This window comes from Triticum urartu, chromosome 4 (genome assembly GCF_003073215.2).
Source record: "Triticum urartu cultivar G1812 chromosome 4, Tu2.1, whole genome shotgun sequence".
In the NCBI taxonomy this organism is placed as follows: domain Eukaryota; kingdom Viridiplantae; phylum Streptophyta; class Magnoliopsida; order Poales; family Poaceae; genus Triticum; species Triticum urartu.
The window spans coordinates 548123448-548147919 of record NC_053025.1 but is presented as its reverse complement, the minus strand read 5'-3'; the positions used below and the strand labels follow the sequence as shown (position 1 = coordinate 548147919).

Genomic DNA, 24472 nt, shown 5'->3' with positions numbered 1-24472 from the left:
AGCTCGGAGGGTGAGAAGCCGATGTGTACGTGATGATTCCACCCATGCAAAACCCCAGCGGACCCCCTCTTGATAGTACGGTGCCCTCTACGCAACTAGTCCGCCGAGAAAGAAACGAAAGAGCTACACCGTCTTGTAATACACTCCGAGGGGAAGAAGGCGTCTCGTGCCAGGGGAGAATCTGTGAATAATTCAAAGCACAAGATTAGTCCGCAAACATGTTGTCATCAATCACCAAAACTACCTTGAGAGAGATATGTCGTAACAATCTCCCCCTTTTTGGTGGATTGATGACAACTAGGGATTTGCGCAAGGAAAAGAAATGAAACGAAGAAAACTATGAACTACAAAATATAGACGGGCTCCCCCAGAATGTGTGCATCTAGAGATGGCACGACACACACATTCGGATCAACACTCCCCCTATATTTTATAGTCCAACAATACTAAGCACAATATATATGAGAGAAGTGAGTAAATAGGACAAGCATGCATCTCATAATAAACTACAGTGCTCTGAAATGGCATAAGTAATAAGGTAGCGATAGGGAGTATAAGTCTTACACCATATGACTAGAACTTAGGTCTCACACCAAACCAAACCAAAGAAGGAACACACAAGAAAACACAAGACGACTCAAAGAACGACACAAGAAGCAAATCCCTACACTCTCTCCCCCTTTGGCAGCGAGACACCAAAAAGGGCATAGAGTGACACTACGACTCCAGGTGATGGGAGGAGGAAGATCTCGAACATCACATCTCTGCATCTTCATCGTGGGTCGAAAACTGCTCGGCATCAGAGTCGTTCCAGAGGCAATTCTGATGAATCCAGTCCTCCTCTTCAGTGATCTGACCCTCAGACCCACTGGCAACTGTTGCTCCCATCTAACGCATGAGCTCCTTGTGGCGCGTCCTGGCATGCTTCTCCGCCACATGAGTCATGTATTGACCATGGGACTCCATGCAGAAAAGCTTCTTCATCTTGCGCTTAAGCTTATGTGCCCAGGACGGTTCTGCACTAGAGGGCCCAAAGTCCTCCTCATGAGCATCAGTAGCAGCCTCACCCTCAGTCCCCATGGCAGCAGCAGCAGCAGACGGGCCCCCTATGGCAGCAGCAGCAGATGGACCCCCTGTGTGAGGCGCTGTCCAGTTGTCCTTCTTCCTCAGACGCTTGATCTCATGAGAAACCAAGTCTCCAGTCTCTAGCAGCACTCTGGGATAAGTCTGTGCCCAGGCCCTCTCAATGAGCCTCATGATGAATGGACCATAGATAGGACACTTGCGCTCAGACACGGCAGATAGAAGTTCAGACCACATGACATGAGAGATATCCAGGCTCTCTCCAGTGCTTGCTTCCTTCTCATGTTGACAGAAAAGGAGCATGTCCACGAGGTAAGAGTGGACCATATCCAGATTCCCGATCCGAGGGAAGAGAGTCTCACGGAATATGCGATGAAGAATGTCCAGATACGGAGACAACTCATAGGTCTTCTTCTCAGTTACTGGGTGAACCTTCACAGTGCAGTAGGGCCAAAGGGCTTGCTTGTGGGTGGATGTAGCATTGCCGTGAGGACGGAAACCGACAGGAGTCTCAAGCCCGGTATCCACCACATCAAGTAACTCCATGAAAGCCTTCCACTTGACAGAAAGCAGCTTCCCATTGGTCATCCATGTCAGAGTCCTGTCGACATCCGTCCCAAGATGGACGATGGCATAGAATTGAGCCACCAAATCCGCATCGAAATCCTTATTGAATTGCATGATCCTAAGAATGTTCCGCTGAGTGCACATCTGAAGAGCTTCGCCAAAGTACTCCGGGTCCTTCTCCATAGCATCAGTGTCAATGGAGCGAACATCAACAAAAAGATTCTTCTTGGCCTTGATCACATCAAAGTAGATGGCAAACTGAAAGCGGTTCCAGAACGGGCGGTTGGCCAAAGTGGGTTCTTGGTCCACCGCATAGGGGTTGCGGCGACGCTTCTCCCAAAACTCCTTGTTGGTCATCTCAGTCACAGTCTTCCCTTTCGGCTTGTTGGCGGCTCGCTTCGATTGCTGAGGAGGTGGAGGAACACTTGCAAAAGCACTTTCTGGAGGCGGTTGGGTGCTCGAGGAACCACCGGCAGGCTCTGAGGTGCGGTAGCATTTTGATGTGGCACGCCCGGGGTTGATACGGCAACCTTGCTGCTCGGAACGGTCATCACCTGGAGCCAAACACAAGAACAAGCAAAACAACCGGAAAGAACGAGCATAAGCCAACAAGCTCAACAAAAAGATCAAGATAAGGCAGGAAAATGATGGAAATTGGCATTCAGCGGTAGTACCGTGACCTGCCCGCGGTAGTACCGCCGCAAGCGGTAGTACCGCCCCAAAGGGAGCGTAGTACCGCTCTAGGTCAAGCGGTAGTACCGCTCCAAGAGGAGCGGTAGTACTGCTTGAGGCGGAGAAACAACAGTTTCATATAGCACGAGGCGGTGAAACAGCGGGTTCTTACTATCGCAGTCAGATCCGGCACTACTGGCCTACCAAATTCAAAAATAATCCTACCAAACTCTAATCTAGAAAGTCTAGTTGCCTTCTCCAACCAACTCAAGCCTAGATTTCGCCAAAAATCTAGAGATGCAACCACCATTGCCCCTAAGAAACAAGAACTAAAAGGAGACAAAACGAAAGAAAGAACGGGGGCAATACCGGCATCCATGGCAAGAGGACGAGGTGGGGAACGATTCCACCAAAGGAAATGGAGAGGGACGCCCCGGAGACGGAGATCCGCCGGAGCCCTCCCGCGACGAGAGGAGGCTGGAGAGAGGAAGAGACAAGAGGGGCGAAGTGAATGGGTATGGGGGAGAAGAAACCTTCCCCTGCCCCGACTTAACCCCCTAGTCCCGTCCCTCAGCGGTAGTACCACGCTGGGGGGCGGTAGTACCGCTTATAAGCGGTAGTACCGCGCACCACCAGCGGTAGTACCACCCAGCACGCCATGACAACTAAACAAACACGGCTTTAGCTCGACGAAACGACAAGAACGGCAAGAGAAGAAGAAACACACCAGCGAAAGACTAAGACACACCTCTTCAAAAGAGGGCGGTGGCCGAGGCCACCTATGTTTGAGTCAAAAGGTATGGCACCGCGAAGATTTTAACCTTGGGCCCATGACCAAAACTCGTCTTTTAAGCACAAGTGCCATCAACAATGGCTAAAGTGAAAGACTTGATCAATTTATGCATAATGGAGGGAGGGAGAGTTCATTGAGAGAACAACACTCCCCCTATGTCCATGCCTACACCTAAACTAGACAACAAGTTGAGCGTGATAGGGTGAGCACGGGTTCAAGCAACATTTCTCGAATCAATGATATTTAGCTCATGCCTTAACTCGCGAAATCTTGCTTCATCCAAGGGCTTCGTGAAAATATCTGCAAGGTTGTCATGAGTGTTGACATAGTTGAGCTTGATCTCTCCTCGCCTAATGTGATCCCGGATGAAGTGATACCGAATCTCAATATGCTTCGTCTTGAAGTGTTGCACTGGGTTGAGAGAAATCTTGATGGCACTTTCATTGTCACACCAAAGAGGCACTTTGTCATAAGTGACACCGTAATCCTTTAAAGTTTGCCTCATCCATAGAAGTTGTGCACAACAACTACCGGCGGCAACATACTCCGCCTTAGTGGACGAGAGAGACACACAACTTTGCTTTTTAGAAGACCAACTTACCAAGGAGCAACCAAGGAATTGGCACCCTCCGGAAGTGGACTTCCTATCCACTTTGTCTCCCGCCCAATCGGAATCCGAGTACCCTACAAGCTTGAAGTTTGATCCTCTTGGGTACCATAAGCCAAAGTTTGGGGTATGAGCCAAATATCGAAAGATTCGTTTGACCGCCACAAAGTGACTTTCCTTAGGTGCGGCTTGAAACCGTGCACAAATTCCCACACTCAACATGATGTCCGGTCTAGATGCACAAAGGTAAAGTAAGGATCCAATCATGGAACGATATATCTTTTGATCCACCACTTTACCATTGGGATCTAAGTCGAGTTGGCACTTGGTGGGCATTGGAGTAGAGGCCGACTTGACGTCACTTAGCTTGAATCGCTTGAGCATGTCTTGAGTGTATTTGGATTGATTGATGAAGGTTCCTTCTCTTCTTTGCTTCACTTCGAACCCTAGAAAGAACTTCAACTCTCCCATGGAGGACATCTCGAACTTTGAGGTCATGAGAGCGGCAAATTCCTCATTGAAAGCTTTGTTAGGAGAACCAAAGATAATATCATCAACATATAATTGGCACACAAACAACTCCCCTTTGACCTTCTTAGTAAAAAGAGTGGGGTCGATTAGCCCAACTTCAAAACCACGGTCTTGTAACAACTCGGTAAGGTGGTCATACCACGCACGTGGGGCTTGTTTAAGGCCATAGAGTGCCTTAACGAGTTGATACACATGATCGGGAAAGTAGGGATCTTCGAACCCGGGGGGTTGCTTGATGTAAACCAATTCATTAATGGGACCGTTAAGAAAAGCACTCTTCACATCCATTTGTTGTAACTTAAAGTTATGATGAGAAGCATATGCAATCAACATGCGAATGGATTCAAGACGAGCAACGGGAGCAAAGGTTTCACCGTAGTCGATACCCTCGACTTGGGAGTAGCCTTGTGCTACCAAACGAGCCTTGTTGCGAATGATAATCCCATGTGCATCTTGCTTGTTCTTGAATATCCACTTGGTTCCAATGACATTGTGGTTCCCCGTTGGCCTTGGCACCAATCTCCACACTTTGTTGCGCTCGAAGTTGTTGAGTTCTTCGTGCATGGCATTGAGCCAATCCGGATCTTCTAGCGCCTCATAGACCTTGTGGGGTTCCACACAAGAGACAAACGCGTGATGCTCACAATAATTTGCTAATTGTCTACGAGTGCTTACCCCCTTTCTTAAGCTTCCAAGCACATTCGTCATGAGATGATCCTTGATGGAGAGCTTGGAAGCAACCTTGGCGGCACGACGCTCTAATTCCTCCTCGGTGGTGAGTTGAGGAGCGGTTACTTGATCATCTTGAGCGCCGTCATGAGCTTTTTCTTGATCTTAACTTGCTCGGGGGAGAGAACTTGACCTTGGGCATCACTTGGTATGTCAACACCGTCTTGAGTATGATCTTGCCCTTGGTCTTGTTTCTGAGGTTGAGGGCCTTCACTTTGTTCTTCGGAAGCGTGTGGGCCTTGGGTTGGTGATGGCTCCACTTGAGTGGAGCATTGTCCTTCTCCTTCGGCCACAAGGGGTTCCTCAATGGGTAGGATGAAACCAACACCCATTCTTCTTATGGCTTGAGGAGGAATTTCATCACCTACATCACAAGTGCCACATTGCTCCACTTGGGAGCCGTTATTCTCATCAAACTCCACGTTACACGTCTCCTCAATAAGTCTCGTGGATTTATTGAGGACACGGTAAGCATGAGAGTTTGTAGCATAACCAACGAATATGCCCTCATAAGCTCTAGCCTCAAATTTAGACAACCGAACACCTTTCTTGAGAATGAAACACTTACACCCGAATACCCGGAAGTACTTGAGGTTGGGCTTGTTACCGGTGAGTATCTCATATGGGGTCTTGTTCAAGCCCTTGCGGAGGTAGAGCCGATTGGATGCATGACACGCGGTGTTGATGGCTTCGGCCCAAAAGTTGTATGGAGACTTGAACTCCGCCATCATGGTCCTTGCCGCATCCATCAACGTCCGGTTCTTCCTCTCCGCAACACCGTTTTGTTGAGGGGTGTATGGTGCGGAATATTGATGCTTGATTCCCTCATCACTAAGAAATTCATCCAAGGTGTAGTTCTTGAACTCGGTGCCGTTGTCACTTCTTATTGTCAAGATCTTTGCATTGTGTTGACGATGTGCTTCATTTGCAAAGTCAATGACGGTTTGTTGGGTCTCGCTCTTCCTCTTGAAGAAATACACCCATGTGTACCTTGAGTAGTCATCCATAATCACCAAGCAATACTTCCTACCTCCAAGACTATCGAAGGATGGGGGCCCAAAAAGATCCATGTGAAGGAGCTCCAAGGGCCTCTTTGAATAAATGATAGTCGTGGGAGGGAGAGCCTTCTCATGTAGCTTTCCTTCGATACAGGCACTGCAAGCACGATCTTTAACAAAACTAACATTTGTTAGTCCACGGACATGGTCCCCCTTGAGAAGACTTTGCAAAGATCTCATATTGACATGGGCTAAACGGCGATGCCAAAGCCATCCCACATCAACTTTAGCCATTAGGCATGTCGCGGTCTTAGTGGGTCGCTCCGAAAAGTTAATCACATATAGACCGTTCTCGACATGCCCAACAAAGGCTACTTTAAGAGTCTTGATCCACAAGAGGGCCATGGTATCGATATCAAAGAAAGTGGCAAAGCCCATGATTGCAAGTTGACGAACGGAAAGTAAATTGTATGCAAGGGACTCAACAAGCATGACCTTCTCGATCGTGAGATCATGAGAGATGACCACCTTGCCAAGTCCCAATACCTTAGAGGATGAGGCGTCACCGCACTCGACATTGGTGGGCATAGATGGAACTTTGTGCACGTCCACCACCAAGTCCTTGTTTCCGGTCATATGATTTGTAGCTCCGCTATCGAGCAACCATGATCCACCACCGGAAGCAAACACCTGCAAGAGATCAATGCTTGGTTTTAGGTACCCATTTTGTGATGGGTCCTTTGATGTTAGTAACAAGGGTCTTAGGAACCCAAATAGACCATTCAATATACTCATGAAGAGAACCAACAAATTTGGCATAAACATGCCCATCACTTGCACGGCATAACACATAAGAAGGATTAAAATCGCCGGCTTTGTTGGGAGGGGTGACATTGCCCTTATTGACATTGTTCTTCTTCTTCTCCTCGGGGACACTCTCTCCCTCCCTCACAAAGGTTTGCATGAGGGGAGGAGGTCGTTTGGTCTTGTCATTCTTCTTCTTGTTCTTGGAGTCGGGCACGTACCCAACCCCTTCCTTGGCCACACCTCCCTTTTGGTTGATCAAGAGATCGTTGAGGTTTTTCTTGCCTTGTATGCAAGTCGCAAGACCTCTCTCAAGTTTCTCCTTCAACTTAGCATTTTCCTCAACAAGATGTATATGCTCACAACACGGGTTAGTAGCATTTGCATTATCAATTAAAACCATATGAGGAAAAGTTGCTTTCTCCTTAGTTAGCTTCACTTGGAGTTGATCATGAGACTCCTTGAGGCTAGCGTGAATACCCTTCAAGGCCTTGTGGGCCTTGTCAAGTATATAATACTCCTCTTTGAGTCTAGCAAGATCAACCTCAAGTTCGGCCTTCTCGGAGTTTAGCACATGAGAAACAATGAGAACATGATCATAATCTTTCTTTAACTTAGCATGATCAACGTTGTGTGACTCCTCAAGAGCCAAACGAAGACCACGCTCTTCCTCAAGAGCATTGGAAAGATCCGAAATCTCATCGGCATAGTCACGACTATGCCCTTCCATCTTAGAGATGGTGTCTTCGTGAGCCTCGATCATGTCATTGGCCTCACCAAGTTGTTCCAAGAGAGCAACAAAGTGCTTCTTGGATTTTCCCTTGAGTTTGCCCATAAAGGCCTCAAACTCGTTAGCCTCCACATTAGCTCCCTCAAGTTCATTAATGCTATCCATTTGGGAAGGATGATTAATGATGGTAGTTTTGATGTTGGAGGTTACCTTGTTGGTGGCTTTAACCATGAGGCACTTGACGGTGATGCTCTCGTTGGGTGAGTCGAAGAGAGACACCTGTGACGTTGTTGCAATGGCAACGGAGGCCATGGCAACCGACTCATCATCTTCATCATCGTCATCATCCTCATTGTACTCTTCTTGCACAACCAAAGCCTTGGGAGGAGTCTTCTTGGTGAAGTTGTTCTTGTTGGGGAACGACTTGACCTTGTCCTTTCGGATGAGTTTGCCACCATTGTCTTCCCTCTTCTCATACGGGCATTCCGCAACGAAATGACTCACGTTGCCGTAGTTGTAGCAAGTCCTTACACGTTGCTTGCCCCTTGTGCCACTTGAGTTGTTTTTGCTAAAGTTGGGCCTCGAGTTTTTCTTGCTCTAAAATTTCCTTGAAGCAAGTGCCATGTGTTCATGATATGCATACTTCGTATCTTCGGGGTTGCTCTCCTCTTCTTCCTCTTCTTCTTCTTCCACGGTGAGCTTGGCCTTCAAAGCAAGGTTAGGCTTCTTTGCCCGTTGAGAACGGAGCACCACATTGTCGGCGGTCTTGTCCAAAATATTCATGGCCACAAACTCATCCAACACTTCGCTTGAGGTCAAAGTGTGGAAGTCCGGTCTTTGACGAATGACGGAGGACATGGCCTTGTGGTAGGGCATCATTGCCTTGAGGAATTTGCGCTTGATCCAATTGTCATCCGTGTCCTTACTCCCGTGATCTCGTAGTGAGACTGCGAGTTTGGTTACTCTCCGATAAAGCTCACGAGGTTCTTCATCTTTCTTCATTGCAAACTCATCGGCCTCATCTTGTACCACTTCATAGTTGGAGCGTTGAATGCTTGCGCTTCCCCGGTAGAGAGACACGACACAATGCCATGCATCTTTGGCCAAGGCGAAGGGACGAACATGAGGTAGGTCTTCGGGTGGAATTGCATCTTGAATGATGAAGAGAGCATTCTCATTGAATTGATTGTCCGCGGCTTCTCGAGGAGTGAAGTTGCTTGGATCATGTGGATAGAAACCTTCTTCAATGATTCTACAAAGGTTAGTGTTCACATGATTTAAATGACGTTTAAAGCGGTAAACCCAAGAATCAAAATCCTCATTTTTCACAATCTTAGGGGGAGGACCGGCATGATTCAAATGAGTGGAGGGAACCGGTCCACCATAAACAAGTGGTGGTTCCACATGGGCAAAGATGCCGGTGCCATTCTTGCCACTAGAAGAATGAGCCTTTTCACTACTAGCTTCCCCCTTGTCGGGGATAGCATCCGACACCTTGTTGGCGGGATCACCCACTTTCAACGGTGCGGTGGATAGTTTAAGCCCCTCAAGAAATTTAGTAAACATGCTTTCAACTTCGGTCGTCATGGAGGTTTTCAATGTCTCCAAGGCCGCATTGAACTCCTCACGAGAGACCGAAGTTTCCCCATCTCCCGTAGACGAGATCGGATTCACACTGGAGTGTTCCTCCACACCATCTACGGTATCAACCATACTCTTTGGACGGTAAAGTCCTTAATAAAGAGACGAGGCTCTGGTACCAATTGAAAGGATCGATATAGTTGACTAGAGGGGGGGTGAATAGGCAACTACCAATTTTTAGCTTTTCTTTACCAAATTAAACTTTGCATCAAAGTAGGTTGTCTAGATGTGCAACTAGGTGAGCAACCTATATGATGCAATAACAACAAGCATACAAGCAAGCAAGGTTAGAAACACTAAAGAGTTTGCACAAGTAAAGGTAAGAGATAACCAAGAGTGGATCCGGTGAAGACGAGGATGTGTTACTGAAGTTCCTTCCTTTTGAGGGGAAGTACGTCTCCGTTGGAGCGGTGTGGAGGCACAATGCTCCCCAAGAAGCCACTAGGGCCACCGTATTCTCCTCACTCCCTCACACAATGCGAGATGTTGTGATTCCACTATTGGTGCCCTTGAAGGCGGCGACCGAACCTTTACAAACAAGATTGGGGCAATCTCCACAACTTAATCGGAGGCTCCCAACAAGACCACGAAACTTCACCACAATGGAATATGGCTCCAAGGTGACCTCAACCGTCTAGGGTGCTCAAACACCCAAGAGTAATAAGATCCGCTAGGGATGAGTGGGGAAATCGGAAATCCCTTGGTGGAAGTGTAGATCGGGGCCTTCTCAACCACTCCCGAGCAAATCAACAAGTTTGATTGGCTAGAGAGGTAGATCGGGCGAAAATGAAGCTTGGAGTATTTAATGGAGCTTGAGCAATAAATGGAGTTTGGAGGAGGAAGAGGTAGGTGAGAAGGAAGAAGGGGACTCCCTTTTATAGTGGGGGCAACAATCCCGTTGCCCCCACCAACCAGCCCCGCACAGGGTGGTACTACCGCTGAGAGGGGGCGGTACTACCGCCAGGATAGTGGTACTGCCGCCCCAGCCAGCGGTACTGCCGCGCTGAGGAGACTAGTAGGGAACAAATCCAATTCTGCGGTACTACCACGGTGGTAGGGCGGTACTACCGCTCCAGGAACGGTACTACCGCCACTACAACCGTGACTTGTGCCGCAAAACCCGACACGAGAAAAAGACCTCTCGAATCGAGGCGGTAGGAGCCAGACTGCCCAACGATACTACGGCAGTGGGGTCAAGGGCGGTAGTACCGCTGTGGAGCGGTACTGCTGCTTGTGACCCTTCGGCCATAGTACCGCAGGCAGTGCGGTACTACCGCTAGGGTGAGAGGGAGAGGGAGAAGAGATCTCTCAAAGAAGCTGAGGACCAGGCGGAGGTGCCAGGACCCCAGTGGTACTACTGCTGTGGAGCCACGACGGTACTGCCGCTGCGGAGCGGTACTGCCGCTTGTGGCTTCTCAGCGGTACTACCGCTGGGTGCACGGTACTGCCGCTTAGACCCAGACAGGACAAGGAAGAGAGGAGATATCTCTTCAATGGACAGGAAAAGCTCGGAGGGTGAGAAGCTGATGTGTACGTGATGATTCCACCCATGCAAAACCCCAGCGGACCCCCTCTTGATAGTACGGTGCCCTCTACGCAACTAGTCCGCCGAGAAAGAAACGAAAGAGCTACACCGTCTTGTACTACACTCCGAGGGGAAGAAGGCTTCTCATGCCAGGGGAGAATCTGTGAATAATTCAAAGCACAAGATTAGTCCGCAAACATGTTGTCATCAATCACCAAAATTATCTTGAGAGAGATATGCCGTAACAACGAGGCCATTGCGGTATCAGACTAGGTTGTTGCCACCATCCTATCGTATTCCTCCCGATGTACTCATCAAGCAACTCTCTCTTGAATCACACGAGACCATTGTGATATCAGACTAGGTTGTTTTCACCTTACGTATTTTATTATTATTCCATGGCAACGCACGGGCATTCAGCTAGTAGGTCTAACAAGAATATAATCAAGCCATCCGAAGCCATCATTCACACCTACAAAATTCAATAATGTGGAGTGCTCTCACTTCTCATATTTAAAACTGGTGTCGTCACTGATTCATCCACATAACGCATCGGAACGCACAACCGGTGCAGTAGACCTAAAGCGTACATCGCATGCACACGTTTTACATGCCACCATCATCATCAAACGCTAACCCATCTTCAGGAGAGAGATCTGCATCATCCTTGCCAGTCCGTCCATCCGTCAACGCCACCACGGCATCCAACGGCGCCACCACCCCGTGCTCGTCCGTCCAGACGCGAATATTCTGAAAAGTCTGTCGTGCGTAGCACCTGCCGACTAGGCATGACACATCATAGCACTTGTCGGTCAGGCATGACTTGACATCTCCACCGAAAGCTCCGTGCAAAACGAAGACGCTCCACCTCCTGCCTCTGTCTTCCAGCTCTGCTCCACAAATGATGCTCCCAAGCGAGAAAACGACACCACAGTACCGCCAACGTCCAATCTGAAAGCCAAAAGTGTACCGCAGTACCACAAACGATCCCCCGGAGCAATACGAGTGGGTAGACAGTAGTTACACGATGTTGCCTTCATCAAGGTAACGACGCAGAACGCCGCCATCGCCTGCCATTGGCTCGGGTTTCACCGAAAACTATGTCTTTCCGACTCACAGCCGGAACTAAGATAACGGATCTCGAGATCTAACCATCTAACCTCTGGCCGACCACCTCCGATGAAGGAGTTGGCCACCATCGCCAGCGGCATCGGCCAGATCAGATCTGACCGGCGTGTCAACAAGGCCATACCCCCACGAAGCCGCCGGAGCAGCGCCGAACCGCCCGGAAAGACGAAGATCGAAGGGAGTTTTCTCGCGCCGCCGGGGCCATACAAGGGTATTAAAAGGGTTCGCTTCGTCTCCGCTTTTCACACACGCATCTCCACCTCCCGATCCCAGTGACGCCCACGCCCATTTTCGTCACCGGCATGTGCTCGCCATAGGCCACCGTCGGCTTCCCATCTTCCCTGGCGCCGCCCCCATTGGGAGCCTTTGGAGGCTATGAACGAGGTGCGCCGGGTTTTCGACCTCGACCTCGCCCAACCCGCTGGCGGCGGCCGCGGTACGCGACCTCTCCCCGATCAGGCCCCTTGTCCCGCCATCCCGGCCGCCAGCCGTCAGCGTCGCGCCATCGTCTTCACCTTGGTGCCGCCATCTCCTTCTTGGCTATCCTCGACTTCTACGCCCGGGGACTGCCCTGCCTACCTATCTCCACCAGCGAGCTCTGGGCGGCCTGTCCTAGAGAAGAAATAGTGGATTTCCTTGCCGGCTCTAGCGACGAGCTGCGCGCGAGGATACACGGGAAAAAATTGTAGGAGGGAGGACCGTACAGTTCGGCATGGCCGGGTTCCGGCCGGTGCACTCGCCGCCGGCATTGCCTACCAGGCCATGTCACGCTGGCACTTCCCTGCCGGAGTGCCGGGCCTGGACGTCAAGGCGGAGAACGGCGTCCTCCATCTCGGATGGAAAGGGCGCATGGTGGCCGTCGCCTCCGCCTTTCATTAATCTGGTGAGCTCGACCATCATTGCCGTCACCAGATAAATGCTTATTAATTCTTCCATGTGTGTTCCACCTAGGGGGCCGTCCTCGGCCGAGCGCATAGCCGTCGCACGGAAGGGAGACGAGGCTACATCGTCCGGGAGAGAATAGGCTTGGCCGGGATGCCCACTTTTTGTTCGACGGAATGCCGGCCTCACCAACGCCATGCCGGGCGATCGACCGTTTACGCATCGCATCCTACTCCATCAGAATCCTCTAAAGCTGGTGAGGATTAGCATTGAAACCGATCATTTTCCCCTTGATCATTACTTGGAGAGTTGGTGTTTGATATGCTGTGCCAAGCTAGAACATACACTGGATATTTCAGGCTTGTATTCATAATTTCTTATGCTGATCAGTGATCACTTTGCTCTGCTTTTTCTTTAAAAAAGACCAATGCGGCTTATATGCTTCAGCACACTGTATACCGAAGTTATGACGTTATCCAAGCAACCCACTTTGAAGCAAGCCCGATCCTTTTCTCATTTCAGCAATCAAGTGATGGATTCAAAATTCTTTTTTTTACGGATTCGAAATTCTGATATGTACTAACTGTTTCTATGTGTTTGTAGCAACTTTTAAACAATGTCTTCACACATCAGCAATTTTGACTTGTAAGCACATGTTAATTCAGTTTGCAGAATGAAATCTTAAATGACATTGTGATTTGCTTACACAAACACAGCTATAGCAAATGAGATAGGGAGTGTAAGTGATCATTCAGAGTCAGTGACATCCGGTTAGTAACCTAATATAATAAAGAACATATTTCTGTTTCTGGTTCCTGACCATAAAGCCCACAAGTGAGAAATTGCTGTTTTGAACTCAGGACTATCTTTTTTCTCAGTAAGAAGTGTTTCTTTTTTTGCCCTTCTGCATGCTATGCAGCAACTGGATGCACCATCAGAGTGGCTGTGAGATTGTAAGGTTGAATCTGAATTTGGGGAATCTGTGTTCTAGCGCCATTAAACATCAGGTTGCTGGGCGTTCATTTAGGATACAAGATCAAACATTAGAATTCACGAACATCTTTCCGGCAAATACAAATCAAGTTGTGTATAGATGGGATGTCGCTTGCCTGCTTTGATGATTACTAAAGATTTGAGAGAGTATAAATGTAGTATGGGCATTTTCTTCTGTTATCTTTCTTGAGGTGTTATCACAACATGTTTTTTTTGGTGAATTATTGTTCTGTGAACTTAACAAATACGTGTTGTTACAGATGTGCATAGTGCTGAAGTAGATGCTGCATATGAGCATCACGCAATGGCTAACACCGCCACAATGAATGAAAGGTACAATTTCAGAAAAAGCAATATCTGAATTTTTAATTTTTCATTCACATTCTCGGTGGTTTTAGTGCTAATAATTCAGAATCAATGATAGGTTTATAAGGTGTTTGCTTAGAGCTTTGACTATTTTTTATGCTGATGTGTGACTCTCATCGAAAAAATTGTATTCTTTGACATTTTTCTTTGGTTTATTGAGTTGATGTCAGTCAAATCTTAAGCAATGGATATCATTCATACTTTGAATTCCACTGTTTTCTATGAGAAAAAAACTGTTGTCAGATTATATGCTACTCTGTTGTTGTGTTACAGAACATGTCCTTTGGTCTTTTTTTGATCTAAATAACAGTTGCATTCATCTTCATCCATTTATAAGTATGCTTCATATACCACTTGTGACTTGTGTTACTGTCTACTGTCATATCAGGACATGAAAAGCTAATTCCTTCTCCCTTGTGTTCTCTTTTTTGTTAAAATTACTTAACACAAAAGAAAGAAAAATCAATCCTCCTTTGTACTAATCTTACTCTTTTCAATTTAACTAAATTGGTTGTTTATAGGAAAATGATGTGTCTACAGATAACTACTGCACAAAATTAACTCCATCTAATACCCATTTCTCCTGTGGAGAAATATCTGAGCATGCTTATCAGTGCAATATTGTGAGAAGGTATCATTTGCTGCATAATTTTCAGAGGACTCATCTGGCAATCTGTTGCCTTTTCAATTTCAACTACATGTCTGGTTTTACACTATCCATTTCGGACTTTTGTACCTAGCTATTGCTGTGACAAAAGACCTTTTCTCTAAAAATGTAAGCTGGGGCCAAATGTATTGCTTACAGTCAATTTTCTATCTATATTGCATTTTTCTATCTATGTTGCTGGGGCCAAATGTATTGCTTACACTATCCATTTCAGACTTCTGCACGTGTTCCTAATGTTTCCACCTCAGTTTTCTTCACAAATTTGATTGACCATAGAAAATAGTGCGTCCCCAGACCATATTTTTGGGGAGATTCCTTGGAACATTTTAGGAAGGCACAGATTAAAGAGGTAATTTTCATATAATCTTCAGCCGTAACTGGAAGCTTGCCAAAGCTGATTTACACATAAATAGATTGCAGAGTTTCCGCGTTGTGGAGTGGCACACTCAATAGCATAAGTTGAAGTATCCCACTAATCTGAAACTTTGTGACTATTGGGCAGAGGAGAAAGAAATGAAGGCATCGTTCTTTTAGTTCAATCACCTGAAACATTACCCCTTATCTGAAGCATAGATTAAAATCGCTGGCGAAATTACCGCTATAGCGGCTCAGAATCTTCCGTGCGATTTGCTTCCTTCCCAGAATCGCGGGAGATCGCGCCTTCCTTCCTATAATTTTGCTGCCAATTCCTAAACTCTTTTGCGCACGATTTTAATAGCCTTCCTTCCTATATGATCTGAAGAGAGGAGGGGGGCCCTTATCTGAAGAGAGGAAGGGACATTCTATACCAGTAAGAGCATCTACAGCCGGACGCCTCAAACCCGCCTCATACGCCCGGGCGGGCCGCCCAATCACTGCATGGTCACGATATGGGGGCGCCCGGGCACACCCGCCACGTCGGACCCGGCCCACGCTGGCCCACCCGACCCCACATAAATTCCTCCCCATCCGCTCCCGGACCAAACCATAGCCACTTCACTCCCCTTCCCCACCCAAGCTTGTCTCCGGCTCCTTCCGGTCGTCTCCAAGATGGCGGGCAGCGGATACGAGTCCTTCACCTTCAGATCCGCTGACCACAAGCTCATCCCACGCGGCCCTGTGGAGGTGATGGCCGGCCGGCCGGCTTGCGCTTCGCCCCTCCCGGGAGGAGGCTCGTGTGAGGCAGCGCTCGGACTCCTTCCATCGGGAATCCATTGCGTACGCCCAAATGGCGCATGGATCCGGCGCTAGGCCAGCCGTAGCTTCCTCGCCGGAGGCCGTGCGGTTTGTCTGGCGTCCGAACGCACTGGCAGACGCGCAACCCCTCCGTTGGCGTGCCGAGCATGGGGACACACCATTTATATATGGCAAGATGATGGGTTAAACTAGATCCATATATTAAGTATCACATGTCCTTACAAAAACACCCTTTAACAAAAAAGAAAGAAATCACTTGATAGTATTGATGGTCATTAATTTGATGCAATATTTACTGAATTTTACCTTTTGAAGCCTAGCATTCGAGCGACGTCTCGAGCCTTGTCTCGAGCTTTATATGGTGGAGGAAGCCCACTCGAGCGACGCCTGGCATTGCTATGGTTCATTCTTTCTACTTTTGGCTTTCCTCCTGTCTGCTCATTCTTCATAGAAAGATCATCACAATTTTTCAACTTTCTCATCCTTTGCAATTGCATTCATCTCATCTAGGTTCTCTCCAATTCCCTCTTTAGAAATGTTGGAAGAGTTGAACCTCTAGATCCTCCTCTTCACCTCGAGCCTTTTCAGACTTTGGGCTAACCTCCTCTTCCTGCACCCATCCTCAATGCGAGCAGGGAGTGAACTTGTCCTCGTGAGTCTGAAAAGACCGGAGGTGAAGAGGGGAATCCAGAGGTTGTACTCTTCCAACATTTCTGTAGAGGAAACTGGAGAGAACCTATATGAGATGAATGCAACTGCAAAGGATGAGAAAGTAGAAAATTGCGATGATCTTTCTATGAAGAATGAACAGACGGTAGGAAAGCCAAAAGTAGAAAGAATGAACCATAGCAATGTCAAGCGTGGCTCAAGTGGGCTTCCTAGCGCCACCATCAAAGTCAATCATGTGTTGGTTCCACCACCTTTTCCGCGATCCTAGAAGCTGCTGCACAACCTATACTCTGCATCAAGTCGTCCTCCATAGCTTGCATCTAACCGTCGAGGCAACCACAGGATCTGGAGAGAGGAACCCTTGCAAAGACCTTTTGTTGGACTCACAATCCGCGGCGAGGCCGTCACCACAGGACTGCCATCTCATCGGAGATAGCCCTACCCAGACACGTCGGCCAAGTGGTCGGATCTTGATCAAGGAAGACCAGTCTGTGGCGCCGCAGCATATCATCTGCATCAAGTCATCCTCCATAGCTTGCATCTAACCGCCGAGGCAACCACAGGATCTGGAGAGAGGAACCCTCGCAAAGACCTTTCTGTGGACCCACAATTTGCGGCGAGGCCGCCACCGCAGGACTGCCATCTCATCGGAGATAGCCCTGCCCAGACCCGTCGGCCAAGGGGCCAACTGGTCGGATCTTGATCAAGGTAGACCAGTCTGTGGCGCCGTGGCCCGCCTAGCCGCAGCAGCCACGTTAGATCCATCCGGGGCCTCCCCGTGACGACGACGAGTGCGAGGGAGTAGATGACGGCTCCGGAACCTTAGATCTGAGGAACAAGTTGGAGGCACCAAGGTCAGGCAGCACACGTCCTCGCCGCCGTCGGACGACCGTCCGCTGTGGGGCTTAGACCGGCGGCCTCCGACGACGACGACGAGGGAGGGAGTAGCAGTGGTGAAGGCTAGGAGGAGCCTCCCCATGACGGCGACAAGTGCGAGCAGCCGTCGAAGGGTCAGCACACGCCGACCGAAGAGGAGATGGCGGCTTCGGGACCTTAGATCTGAGGAACGGGTTGAAGGCATCAAGGTGAGACAGCGCACGTACTTACCGCTGCCGGACGACTGTCTGCCGCGGGGCTTAGACCGGCGGTTTCCGACAACAACGGCGAGGAAGGGAGTAGCAGTGGTGAAGGCTAGGACGGGCCTCCCCATGACGGCGACAAGTGCGAGCAGCCGTCGAAGGGTCAGCACACGCCTACCGGAGAGGAGTTGCGGCTCTCGGACCTTAGATCTGAGGAACGGACCTTAGATCTGAGGAACAGGCTGGATGCACCGAGGTGAGGTGGCGCACGTCCTCACCGTCGCCGGACGACCGTCCGCCGCGGGCTTAGATCGACGGCCTCCTCCGATGACGGTGAGGGAGGGAGTAGCAGTGGTGAAGGCTAGGACGGGCCTTCCCATGACGGCGACGAGTGCGAGCAGCCGTCGAAGTGTTAGCACACGCCAGCCGGAGAGGAGTTGCGGCTCCGGGACCTTAGATCTGAGAAACATACCTTAGATCCGAGGAACGGGTTGGAGGCACCCAGGCGAAGCGGCACACGTCCTTGCCGTCGCTGGACGACCGTCCGCCGCGGGGCTTAGACCGAGGGCGTCCTCCGACGACGGTGAGAGAGGGAGTAGCAGTGGTGAAGGCTAGGAGCGATGGCGGTGCGGCCTTCGGAGTCGGCCGTGAGCAACCCAAGAGGCAGGTTATTGTACGCATCGTTTCTTGACTCCCCATTGGTTTTGGTGTATATTTATGCTGGCATTTGGACTGGTCTCTTAAATGACCTTCCATTAGAGAAGATTGTCTTATAAGGGCCTATTCGGTTTGGAGGATTTTCATAGGAAACACATAGGAACAAGGATCTCGAAGGAAATTTCCTATAGATGCGTTCGGTTTGTAGGAAATGTGTATAGGAATTTCGTAGGAATACTATTCATTTCCTGTGTTTTTGAAGGAAATTACACATCCACTCAAAGCTCATTTTGTGCGTAGGAACGAGGCGAGCCAATTCCTTAGGGTGGCAAGTGCCATCCTATAAAATTCCTATACTAGTCCTAATTCCTACGTTATGAAATCTTCCAAACCGAATGAGCCCTAAGAAGCAAAGTTTTAGATAGCCTTTTCATGACCATAGCTTGTATTGTATTTTCCAGTATCAAAATGGCCATGGCTCAGGATCAGCAATAAGTTTCTATCTTAATTTGCACAAAACATTGCACCGGAAAAGATTGTTATTCCGTCCTATCCATATTATTTGTTGTTCAAATAGATGTATCTAGCACTAAAATACGCCTAGATACATCTGTCTGTGTGACAAGTAATTTGGATTGGAGGTAGTAAGTTGATTAAGTCCTGCGCATATGCCAAGTGCCCAAGTGGGGTTGTATGCACAAAGAAACACTCATGGAGAGAAACTTTGTATTTTTGCTCCTTCAAGCGTGCCCTATTCCTGGTTGTGGATATAGAGGCTTCACGGGATGTTGGTCAGGCCACTTTCTTGTAAACCATAGTACCGATTGCTTGCACTTTATCTACGGCCAGTCATTTGAACCGGAAGAAGTTCTGCTGTGAAATCAAAGCAGCTAGTAAGGGGACCCCTGAAAACTGCATGCAACTGAAGGCCTCTGTCACAAACACAAAGGAGTGGGGAGTCTTGCACACTACAGGCTACGGAAGCCTTTCTTTCGGTTCCATATATGATTTTTGCAGTTCTAGTAACCTCACTGTCTCAATGCAAAGGTGTGTAGCAGTGTAAACTTATTGTGCAAAGTAATTTCAGCAAGTACATGTATATATGTAAAAGCACTGGTTCCACCTGGCGATTACAGCATTGTAAAGGCTAGTCTAAATATAGTACAGTACAAAAGAGTTCCACAGTTCATTTATTTTATTCTCCAAGTCCTTCTATACTACTCCATATCTCGCTAATACTGCTTATGAAACCCATTTACTCAGATCAACAGAGACACCATTATCATCAGAAAAGAAGGCCGATCCTGTGATGCTGCTATGGTGATTGGTTCATGAACCTGATGTTGAATACTCCCTTCGTTTTTAAATATTTGTCTTTCTAGAGATTTCAACAAATAACTATATACGGAGCAAAATGAATGAATCTACACTCTAAAATATACATCCGTATGTGGTAGTCCATTTGAAATCTTTAAAAAACAAATATTTAGGTACGGAGGAAGTACTAGTCAAGATGCATGGGCGACGCTAATGAAGGCAGGGTGGGTACTTACATTGCCTTCCTGGAGCACCATGTGGAGGGGCAGGATCTGCATCACCAGCGCTTGGACGTCTCCCTGCGGCAGGTCAGCACAAGCCGTGAGCACGATGGGCTGCAGTTCCTTGTGCTTGCTCATGAAGCAGCGCCGCAGGACGAACCTCCCGTACCAGTGGTTGGACAGGCTAACGACGTGCTGCATGAGCCTGGACAGGAGCCGCCGCCTAACTCATTCCTGTCCATGTCGCGGTTGAGGAAACATACAGACCTTATTATTAATAATATGACCGTATGCATTGTTTTGATGCAGAGGGGCCTAACCCCTTTTCAAAAAAAAATGTCGCAGTCGAGGAGGCCCTGCACCAGGCGGTTGCTGTATGTGGTGGCGAGGCGATCATGCAAATTGGGTAAGTAAAATCAGCGATCTGATACTCACGCAGGGTTTGGGCAAGGAGACAGGAATTTTTTTCGGGGAGCGAGAAGAGGAGAGGGTGGGGGACGGTGAGGAGAGTTTTTTTTACAGAGAGCTTTTTTTTTTTCTTTTTTTTGAGGGGTGCTTTTCTTTTTTTCTTTTGAGGGGTTTTCAGAGAGAGCTTCGTTTCTTACGCATACGAACAGGCCTTTTGGCTGGGTTGGCCCGGCCCTTTCGTAGAAGCTAGAACCTCGGAATGCGCTGCCCAGCGGCCGACGCACTGAATAGTCCCACCTCGCGTAGCCAGCATGGAGAAAACCAAATTAAATAGCGTCGCCTGGCGTAGCTAATCTTCGAGCTTGGTGGCGCAAGCTTGTAAGAGAGCTCCTGTTTGACGCTAGCAGCTTTCGCGCAGGGTTTGCTAGCGCTGCCTTTTATAAGCACCAGCCACAGTGGCAAATCCGTTTTATTTGCTAATTTTGAACATTTCTTGGGGGGAAAATGAGAATAATGTTTGAAATATGAAAAAAAAATCAATATTCGAAAAAAACCTTTAAAACGCAATTTTATTTTAAAAGGTGAACAGAAATTAAAAAACGTGAACAATTTTCTTATACGCTGAAAACTATTTGAATATACATTGAACATTTTTGTAATATACTCTGAACAACTTTTAAATGCACATTAAACATTTTTGTGATATATCCTGACCAATTTTACATTGAACATTTCTGTTATATCCGCTGAACAGTTTTTTAATACATAATGAACATTTTCTTAAGATATGTTGAACATTTCAGTTATATACTTTGTACATTTTCTTTAATATACGATGCACATTTTTGCAATACATGTTGAACTTTTTGTATAATACACAAAAATTGTGAACAAATTTTGAAAATGAGAACACATTTTGGTCTTTCATACAGTATATGAACTTTTAGAACAAGTATTTGAAAACATAAAAAGAAAATAAAAAGAAAAGGAAGAAAAGAAACGAAAAAAAGAAACAGAAAAACAGTGACGCCTACGTGGGCCGGCCTAACTGGGAGTCCATTCAGCGAAAGCACGACGTTCTGACGCCCACGAGCGTCAAATAGGATCCACCAGCTTGTAACCCCAGATGATGAGTGGGGCATGACGGGAAAGGACTACTGGGCCCGGTCGTGTCGGCCCTTGACCCAATTACATGTGGAGGGTAGCTTCCTGGACTGCTGGGCCCGGTCGTGTCGGCCCTATATCCAATTACGTGTGGGGGCAATCACCGTCAGTTTTTTTGATCAACTATTATCATTTTTGCTTGACCTGACTTTTCATGTAAATATATTGTCATTTTTGCTTGACTGCACTCCTTTTCTTTTATAAAGAGTGAAATTTGATCAAAAAATCTCTTCTAAAATAGCATCACTGCCCTTGGGCACCTTATAGAAACCGTGAACAAAACTATTACATCCACATACAATTTAGCCCTATTTGATAACTTAATAAATTTGAACTAAAACCACGACGAGTAATTTGGAATGAAAGAAGAATGTATTTAGGGAGTATTACAGTTTTTAGGAATACCAGGGTTTTCATTACTGTGAGATGTTTGGCAACGACAAAAAACGGTACTATTAATACTATAGTTTTCCCAAAACCATGATATTTTTTCTACATACAAAATGAATCTCCAGCCTCTCATTTTTTTTCTTCTTATAAACTGATAACACGAAAGAACTAGTGTTATCTTCGCCTCGCTCCCAACCCGTTGTCGCCGCCTGTCGTCTTGGTCGGTGGCCATGGAGAAATCAAAGAACGGCAAAGGAGAGGAAAACGGTCAGTGCACTGTCCTTCATTGCATCCTCCTGCTTGCCCTCCTGTCGCTGCTTTCCCTACTAAAGTCATGCCCTCCTAAGAGCATCTCCAACCGTTGGCCCCCCAGAGGCACGTAAAACCGTCGCCTGAGGGCGAGCTGGCGCTAAAATCGTCGAGGGGGAGAGCGGGTTCCCAGCCACTCGCCCCAGGGCCGCTCCCAGATGCGGATTATTAAAAAAACGAAATTCGGCAAAGTTCGATAAATTGGACAAAACGTTTGGCTAAAGTTCGGCAAACCTGACATATATTCGACATGTTCGACGTTACATAATTTATTTAAGAAAACACCAATTAAGGGGCGAAAAAGTCGTTGAGCGCGGCGAAGTCGTCGACGTCGCCGCCATCCTCGTCGGCGGCGGCGGCCTTCTCCTTCTTGACATGGCCGCCCCTGCTAGACCCCTGCCCGACATCGCCCTGGAGGATCGGTGGCGGCGGCGCGTCGTCGTCACTGTTGTCGAGGACGACGACGCCCCCCTCATCCCGGCCACGGCGCCGAGCCTCAAACCGCTCGTAGGCGCGGCGCTGGCGCTCCAGCTCCGTGTGTGTCTAGTCTTCGCGCAATTACATGTGGGGAGTAGCTTCCTGGATTGCTGGGCCCGGTCGTGTCGGCCTATATCCAATTACATGTGGGGGCAATCACCGTCAGATTTTTTGATCAAATATTATCATTTTTGCTTGACCTGACTTTTCATGTAAATATATTGTCATTTTTGCTTGACTGCACTCCTTTTCTTTTATAAGGAATAAAATTTGATCGAAAAATCTCTTCTAAAATAGCATCACTGCCATTGGGCACCTTATATTATCATTTTTGCTTGACTGCACTCCTTTTCTTTTATAAGGAGTAAAATTTGATCGGAAAATCTCTTCTAAAATAGCATCACTGCCCTTGGGCACCTTATAGAAACCGTGAACAAAACTATTACATACACATACAATTTAGCCCTATTTGATAACTCAATAAATTTGAACTAAAACCACGACGGGTAATTTGGAACGGAAGGAGAATGTATTTAGGGAGTACTACAGTTTTTAGGAATACCAGGGTTTTCATTACTGTGAGATGTTTGGCAACGACAAAAAACGGTGCTATTAATACTATAGTTTTCCCAAAACCATGATATTTTTTCTACATACAAAAAGAACCTCAAGCCTCTCTTTTTTTTTTCTTATAAACTGATAACACGAAAGAACTAGTGTTATCTTCGCCTCGCTCCCAACCCGTTGTCGCCGCCTATCGTCTTGGTCGGTGGCCATGGAGAAATCAAAGAACGGCAAAGGAGAGGAAAACGGTCAGTGCACTGTCCTTCATTGCATCCTCCTGCTTACCCTCCTGTCGCTCCTTTCCCTACTAAAGTCATGCCCTCCTAAGAGCATCTCCAGCCGTTGGCCCTCCAGGGGCGCGTAAAACCGCCGCCTGGGGGCGAGCAGACGCAAAAATCGGCAAGGGGGCGAGCGGGTTCCCAGCCGCTCGCCCCACGGCCGCCCCCAGATGCGGGTTATTAACAAAACGAAATTCGTCAAAGTTCGGTAAATTGGACAAAACGTTCGGCTAAAATTCGGCAAACTTGACATATATTCGACATGTTCGACATTACATAAGTTATTTAAGAAAACACCAATTAAGGGGTGAAAAAGTCGCTGAGCGCGGCGAAGTCGCCGATGTCGCCACCATCCTCGTCGTCGTCGGTGGTCTTCTCCTTCTTGACATGGCCGCCCCTGCTGGACCCCTGCCCGGAATCGCCCTGGCAGACCAATGGCGGCGGCGTGTCGTCGTCGCTGTCGTCGAGGACGAGGACGCCCCCCTCGTACCGGCCACGGCGCCGAGCCTCAAACCGCTCGTAGGCGAGGCGCTCCAGCTCCAGCTCCGTGTGTGCCTAGTCTTCGCGCGCTTATTTGAGGGCCGCCGTGTCCTCGAGCTCCTCCTCCTTGACGCCGCCGGCGAGCCCGGGCTCCGTCTTCATGACGGGGAGCCCCGGCTCCATCTTGACGGCGGCGAGCCCCGACTCTGTCTTTGGCTTGACGTAGCGCGGAGGAGCCGAGGAGGAGGCACGCCTGCCACCCTCGTTGATGACGATGTCGACGCTGCGGGTGTGCCTACCGAGCAGCGTCTCCGCGGCTGGCTCGGCCTTGACGCCGAACAGCGCCGGCGAGCCGGAGGAATGGAAGGAGGAGCAAGAGGAGGACTGAGAGGAGGAAGACGAGGAGGAGCCGAACCTCCTGGGCGCCCATTTCTCGGCGCTCCGACGGGGAGGGGGGGAGGAAGGGGCGGCCGCCACGGCAGGGTATGCCATCGGCGGGTTATTGCCGCCCTTGAGGTATGCCAGCACCTCGTGGAGTGTGCGGCCAGGGGCGCCACACCATACGCG

At 48.4% G+C, this 24472-nt stretch overlaps 1 protein-coding gene across 1 annotated transcript; it reads left to right on the top strand.

Annotated features, from left to right (window-relative positions):
• The first annotated feature begins 11953 nt into the window (after positions 1-11953).
• LOC125554103 lies at positions 11954-15093 on the top strand. The gene is made up of 4 exons (XM_048717711.1): positions 11954-12691; positions 12760-12946; positions 13944-14016; positions 14571-15093. The coding sequence occupies exons 1-4, from the start codon at positions 12521-12523 to the stop codon at positions 14608-14610; spliced, it is 471 nt and encodes a 156-aa protein (XP_048573668.1). The 5' UTR covers positions 11954-12520; the 3' UTR covers positions 14611-15093.
• The last annotated feature ends 9379 nt before the right edge of the window (positions 15094-24472 follow it).

Bases quoted from the DNA above. Each gene is read 5' to 3' on its own strand.
- LOC125554103 (XM_048717711.1), top strand. From the start codon at position 12,521: ATGGCCGGGTTCCGGCCGGTGCACTCGCCGCCGGCATTGCCTACCAGG. The intron at 12,692-12,759 runs GTGAGCTCGACC...TGTTCCACCTAG, and splicing joins CTCCGCCTTTCATTAATCTG to GGGGCCGTCCTCGGCCGAGC. The intron at 12,947-13,943 runs GTGAGGATTAGC...GTGTTGTTACAG, and splicing joins ATCAGAATCCTCTAAAGCTG to ATGTGCATAGTGCTGAAGTA.